This window comes from Tachypleus tridentatus, chromosome 12 (genome assembly GCF_004210375.1).
Source record: "Tachypleus tridentatus isolate NWPU-2018 chromosome 12, ASM421037v1, whole genome shotgun sequence".
Lineage (NCBI taxonomy): Eukaryota > Metazoa > Arthropoda > Merostomata > Xiphosura > Limulidae > Tachypleus > Tachypleus tridentatus.
Window position 1 is genome coordinate 4,355,510 of NC_134836.1, and position 6,928 is coordinate 4,362,437.

Here is a 6,928-nt window from a genome sequence, read left to right on the forward strand (position 1 = left end):
AACTTTCATAGTAACCAGTTTAAAGTTATTATTCCTGTGTGGGCTGAACATGGAAATTTGCATTAAATTTTTGTTATAGCTGCTGGTGAGCATTTGGTAGATCTGGTGTCATGGGGAGGAGACTGGTTTTTAGATGAGATTCACAGTGTGGGAAATAATGTAGCTCAAGTGATTAGTGTTCTTCAGGAGAATTGTAAGGTAAGGATTATAATATGAATAGTGCAGTCTCTCTTATATATCTGTAGATCACAAGAATGTAAAGCTAGTTAGTCATAAATGATTGGTCTCCTCTTGGTGAAGGGATTGTACAAAGGAAGGATTTAGTTGTTTTATCAGCTTTTTTTTTTATTAAATACATTGCAGTTTAGCATCACACTGTTTTACAAATTATGCAAAAAAAAATAAAGCAAATAAAATACTTTTGTAAATTTATCTTCTTGCATACAAAGGCAAGTAATTTCCCAGAGACTAGAGCCTGTTCATAACGAAAATAAGTAAATTGTCTTCTTTAGCAAATGTAATTTCTATTTGTTAAATTATTCTTACTGTGAGTTTAATAAATAAACTAGAAAAATTAAACTTTCTTCTGGCCATAAAGAAAATGTGAGGTAGAATAATGTTTAAATTCTTTCTCTTTTTTATTTTTATTGCATTAAATAAGTAATTATTGAAAAAAACTGAAACATGTTTTAAATCTTTGTTTTCAGAATATTCAACCTCAGGTAAAAGCAGCCTTTAGCACAGTAACTTCTGCTTTAAATGTGTTCACAGCTCTAGAGGTAAGATGTTTCTGAAAAATATTTTAAATATATAGCCTTTTTTATGATCTTGTGTATGTTGGGAACTTATATAAAAGTAGTATGGTTAGCTTAATATTTTTTAACTTTTCTGTAACTGAAACTCTTTCACGCAGCTTTACTTTTGGTTCTTCTGCTCTCTCGTCTCTCATTTGGTTGATGTTATTTATATCTCTCACTGAGGCGTTCTAGAAATTTCCATAGCCTCAACACTTGCAAACACAACTTCCAATGTTTGCCTACTTTTAACTCTCTTATTATGAAAGAAACTAAACAATCATGAAATATTAACTTGCAAAATAAGACCTAGTGGAGGTAGTATCACTTATGTCTGACAGTCATTTATTGTATCTGGCTACAATTGTTTATATTTAGTGGTGTAAAGGCATTTTATATTTTAGATATTTTAGTTAGGATTTATTCTTCAAGGTAGAAAAGTAATTTGTAGTCTAGGTTTGGGTTAAATTTATAGCTTTGGAATTGTATCCTTTTTGTCACTTATGCTTGTAAATTTATAAGGTTTGTAATTTTAGTTTAGAGGTGAATTCAGCTTCTCACTGTCAGCATTAGTAACAAATTTTTATAATTCTAAAAGTGACTATAATTTCAAACTCAAAAGTACTAGGTGTGAAGTTATTAAAGAATAAACAATTTGATTGGATGGATATTTTAAGTTAATTTTCTGTGTGTAATTGTTGGTTCCCTTATTAGAGTATTCTCTTTTGTTTTTGGTAGGACTTGAGTTTCAATTTTCAGACAATTATTCTCCCAGAAGCAATGAAATGCATTCAGAGTAAAGAACCAAGTGTGCTAGAAATGGTGGAGAAGCTAGAAATGTTGTTGAAAGGTCCTAGCTTAACAGTTACTGAACTCACAGTAAAATTGGAATCACACCTGCGAAACCTTATCATGGAAATAGAGGTACAGAATTCAGTTCCAACTAATGGAAATTCTTATTTAAAAAAAATGTGCTTAAAGAATAATTTTTGTTAGTATTGTGTAGTTATTGAATTACCTGTTAAATGGCTTTTTAGAAATGAATATTGACTTCAATATACATGCAATTTTGTTTTTAGTTCATAGATTTTTACAGTAGTTTTTTGTTTTTATGGAGGAATCAAAAGTTGTTTTATAGTTGTGAACTTCTGTTTGTAGGATGACCAGTCTTCAGTAGTGACCACTGTGAACTTGATGAGAAGAAACTTTGACAACCTCATGAGAGGAGCTGAGCCAGAAATTTCTGGTGAGTCCATAGTGAGAGCATTTTCTTCCTTTTATGTTCCAGTTAAGGTTGTACAAAGTAGTATTTTGCATCATAACAGAAGTCTCAAAAAATTTTAATAATCTGTTAAATAATAACCAGTTTAACTGTTGAAGGTACATGGTATATTAGAACTGTATATATATTTTAAGTAATAGCTCATTACTTGTACTTTAGTGTCTACTTTCTTAGTCATATTTTTCACATAAACACAATGTTGTTCTTTAGGTTTTTGCAAGAGCAGTGTTTTTCTTCTGACCTTTACTGTCTTTGGTAGTTTTAAAACTTGATGATAGAAATAATAAAATATCAGAAATAATTCTGTAGCAAACCATTTCCTAATATAACATTTAAATTAAATCATCCTAGTATGAAACCATACAATTTGGTTACAACTTTTGTTTGATTTAACTGTCACATGTTAAAATGTGTGCCACCTTGGATCTCTAAATAAATAATCTTAAAAGAATATCATAAAACTTGATTGAAAATTTAATTTGATTTCAATGTCATATATTATTAAAATTTGTGCTACCTCAGCACCAACTTAATGATGTAATGCTAGGTATTACAAACTTTATTTTAGCTATTAATTGGGAATGTTTTGATAAGCATGGTTACAGTTTTTAGTTACTTTCAGTTATGACATCAATCTATGTAGTGTTATGTTAAGATAGTCCTTTCCTCATCAGAATTTATTGTATCAAAAATTTGTGTTTCACTATTGTATAATAACTAATGATACTTAAGACCAATATTCTGATGTAATGTTAATTCTTGTGATGTTACAATACATTTACCTTGCATTAAAATGTGTAGTCATAAATATTGAGGAAGAATGATGCACTATATATTTACTTACTACTTTATTTACTTTATTGTTGGCTTCAAGGTAGTGAATGAATGGCTAAGTGACAGAAATAATAAACTTCAGTTACACTGCAAACTGAAAGTACTTTCAATGGGCAATCTGATTTTTAAATAAGTGTATTTGTTCGTACTTGATAAAGTTCCATAATATGGCCTGTTTAGTTTTGCACTTCAATTATATCAATTGTTATATTGCAGAGATGAAGGGTATGAATATTAAAAACTTTAAAATAAAGTTCAAGAACTACATTTTAACCTTCTTAGGTCATCTTCAGGTCAACAAAGACAGTTAGCTTCCCGGTAGTACAGCGATATGTCTACAGATTTTTAACACTAAAATCAGGGGTTTGATTCCCCTCGGTGGGCTCAGCAGATGGCCCGATATGGCTTTGCAATAAGAAAACACACAACAAAGACAGTTTGAAACTGACTGTTACTGGAGACATGTCCTGGGGATGAGTATGTGAATAAGAATGAGATTTTAATTCTAACTTGCTATAATCTTGTACCTGTTCACACACTTGTTTCCAAGATGTGCATAGGTCAGTTGTAAATCTGAGCATTTATAACAAGATTGGATCTTGATACCAGAGGTGGGTCATAGCACAAATAGTCTATTGTACAAGTTTGAACTATAAAACAAACTGATCAGTCTAACCAGAAAATTGATATTATCCAGGTGAGCTTTTTGTTTCTTTAGGTAGAGGAAACAGCTTTTGAATTCTTTCACAAAGAAAGAACAATGTGTAATAAAAGCTGTACAAAAATACTAAAAAAGTGAGCATTAAATGGAGCCAGTTAAATACATGAAATAAAAATATATAAAATTAAAACAATTGACAAGTTTGTTAAACTTGGATAAGTGTGTTGAAGCTGATATGAGTTTTATAGTAGAAGCCATGAATGATTGATTTAAAAAAAGGATCGTGTGTGTTTATGTGTATTTAAGTGCATATTTTTTTGTTTTTTTTGCAAGTAAGAAATGTTGTTGCAGAATGTATTACCCTCACCTTGTGAGAGTAGTGTAATATTTTTGTATTCTGTATCTTGAACTTGTAGACTGATGTACACATTTTATACAAGATGTGAAGGCAGTATGGGACAATCCCTTCCAAATTTGGATTCTGGATAATTTTGAAACTCTTTTTTTATAATGGGGAGCTTTCAGTTTTGGTTTAATATTTCTGCAAAGTGTGATTGCATTTGTACCAAATTTCATGGGTATGTTAATGTTAAGGCTATTATGACACTACAGACAATTTGGATCATTGATCATTCTGAATCTAAGAAGGAGTTTGTGAATTCATGAAGGTAAAATGTCACATTACTTTAGTATAAATACATGCAACATTGAGAGGGGAGCGGTGGGGTTTGAGGGTATGCAGTCTGTCTGATTGCTCTTGTTCCATCTGTTATACCTTGGGTTTATTTTGAGAATAATCTACAAAACTAATAAACAACTGATTGTAAACTATCATGTAGCATGTGCTTACTTTAAAGAAAAGAAAATAGGTAACCACAAATCTGTAAGTATTGATATTTTGTAACTTAATAGCAGAAGAATAAGGGATTTCATAGATCTCTTTTAAGTGTTTTTTCTTCATTTGTATCACTAGCTTGTATGTTTAAAAGTAAAAATAATAGGTAACTGAAAACATCTATAAAAAGTGAACTATTTATTTTATAATTCATAAACACAAAAAAATAAATGATTCAGTAAGTTCTTTTCAGCATATGAGAGTTTTACCTTTTATTATAACTGAAGTGTGGATATTATGTATGATATTTGTTACCTGTACATTCATCCTTATATAAGACAGCAATATCAGCACTGATTTAGAAATTTTATGTAACTTTTGTTTTTGTAACGCATCTTGCTACTTTACTTTGTTTTTTGTGAGGGAATCACTGTCATTTGAAGTGGTCTGTATGATTAGTCAATGATAATTAAAATGGACTTTTGACTTTAGAGCTGACTCCTGGACAGATGTTGCTGATGGGCTTCAGTGGCCTGTTTTCTAAACTTGAGGCAGACATGGCTGACTTTCTTTTATCTCTGGATCAGCTGGCTCCTTCTCCTTCATGGCGTAAATTGGATGTAATGAGGGATGCAGCAACTTTAACAGTAAATATGAATAAAGTTTGTTTTTTTTAACAGCATATTGATCTTTAAATTTATTTCTACGCTGCACAGAGATTATTACTTTTCTGTGTTAATGTGACAAATAGCTTTGCTCTTTTATCTTACATGCAGTGAATCATAGTTTAACCTCATTATGGAAGTGTTTGTATTTGATGGTAATGGTTTTAGTATTGCTTATAAACTTTTAGTTTTTATTTGTACCTGTATGGAATGGAAGACTGCTTGAAAGTGAATACTGAGTGCCATACATTTGGTGTGTATGCTTTTTGTTTGTTTTTTTTTCATAATGAAACAGGCTGCACTATTAGGGATAAATTAACAACAATCTTCCAGCTCCACACACATTAGACAGAAAAGCCAGTGCTGTGGCTGAAAATTTTGTTTATAAACACAGTTAAATGATAATGATTTTCTCAAAACAGCAGTTATTCTAAATCGTTAAATTTTGTGTGTGCGTGTGTAAAAAATCCCTTTAATTTCTAAGGATAAATCATGACAAAAAAAAATCATTAGAATTTTTATTTATTACATTTCATATTTAATTAGCATAATAACATTTTATGTGTGCTATAAATCTCATGACAGTTGTTTGTGCTCTTATATGGTGTCTGCCTTATTACACAGATTTATGATGATTTTGATATCTTTGGTATAAGCCCAATGTCAGCTAGTGAGAATCTTGTTTGCCCTGATGAAGCTATAATGGCTAAATATTATTTTAAAGAAGGTTATATTTTCTGTCATAATTGCTCATGTTTTATTTTTACATTTAAATTGTTCATTTGATATGCTCTAATATGCAAAATTTGAGCATGTAAGGACAGTGATCGTTACTGTGCTCTTTGTTTAGAATTTTAAAATACTGTTGCCATTGAAGTGAAATATCAAGTGAAAGGACAACCTGTTGAAAGGGTTAGAAATTTTATCAACTGATAGCTTATCATACATGAATGTTTCTGAAGCATTTGATTGTTATTGTCAGTCACTGCCTTCTTGTAAATTAGAACTTGAATTATTTTTATTTTTGAAAGAGTTAAGATTGCACACCCTTTGTACAAGGTGGACCATACTAAAACTTCTAATAATAACACTAAGGATACCAGTTATTTAAGTCATTTGTTAAAAGGTTTCATATATAATAGGTTATGGATACTTTGAACTTGTGTTATACTAAAATGATTCAGTAATCCTGCAAAATACAACTTAGTTTGTTACTTTCAATTTAATTACAAATACACATAATTTAACTATTTGTTTATTTTGAAATCTTTATATCAGTAGAAATATTAAGTTGCTCAAAACACTACTTTATCGTGGCATGAAGTCACTTTCAACTCTGACTTTTTAGTTCCTGCTTTTCATTCAAGACAGAAAATAATTCAAAATATTTGGATTTTGCTTTGAATTCTTTATTGTAATTTAGTGATGTATACACTGTCATAATTTCAATTTATTATATTTGTATTTGATGTACATTTTAAAGTTAATTTTAGCCATTGCATTAAAAAATGTCTGATACAACTGTTTATTACATTTTGTATCTTTCTTCCAGGGGGCTTCTGAAAAAACTTCTTAAATTGTTTTTAGACAGAGGTATTGATAAAATGTTAAATTCTTGAATTACATGCTTATTATAGGTGATAGTTTAAACTTTTAATGTTCTTTATCTTTAGGAAGTGATAAGTGGAACTCCTACAGTATCTCTGAATATTTTTATAAATTGTGAAGAGGCAAATAAAATAAAAAAATGTAGGGACCTTTAAATACTTGTATGGATTATACTATACTTTATGAATGTGCTCATAAATAGTTTTCTCTCATCCACCAGTGTTCATAAATATACTGTTCTTCTTGTAG

At 30.0% G+C, this 6,928-nt stretch overlaps 1 protein-coding gene across 4 annotated transcripts in view; it reads left to right on the plus strand.

The window, feature by feature from the left end:
* The window catches only part of nonC (serine/threonine-protein kinase Smg1), a 136,650-nt gene that overhangs the window by 128,839 nt on the left and 883 nt on the right, over nucleotides 1-6,928 (plus strand). For all 4 annotated transcript variants that reach the window (XM_076473742.1, XM_076473745.1, XM_076473744.1 and 1 more), the window contains 5 exons: nucleotides 80-198; nucleotides 708-779; nucleotides 1,533-1,718; nucleotides 1,953-2,040; nucleotides 4,899-5,053. In XM_076473742.1, coding sequence (XP_076329857.1) covers nucleotides 80-198; nucleotides 708-779; nucleotides 1,533-1,718; nucleotides 1,953-2,040; nucleotides 4,899-5,053 — 620 coding nt within the window. The remainder of the gene's footprint in view (nucleotides 1-79; nucleotides 199-707; nucleotides 780-1,532; nucleotides 1,719-1,952; nucleotides 2,041-4,898; nucleotides 5,054-6,928) is intronic.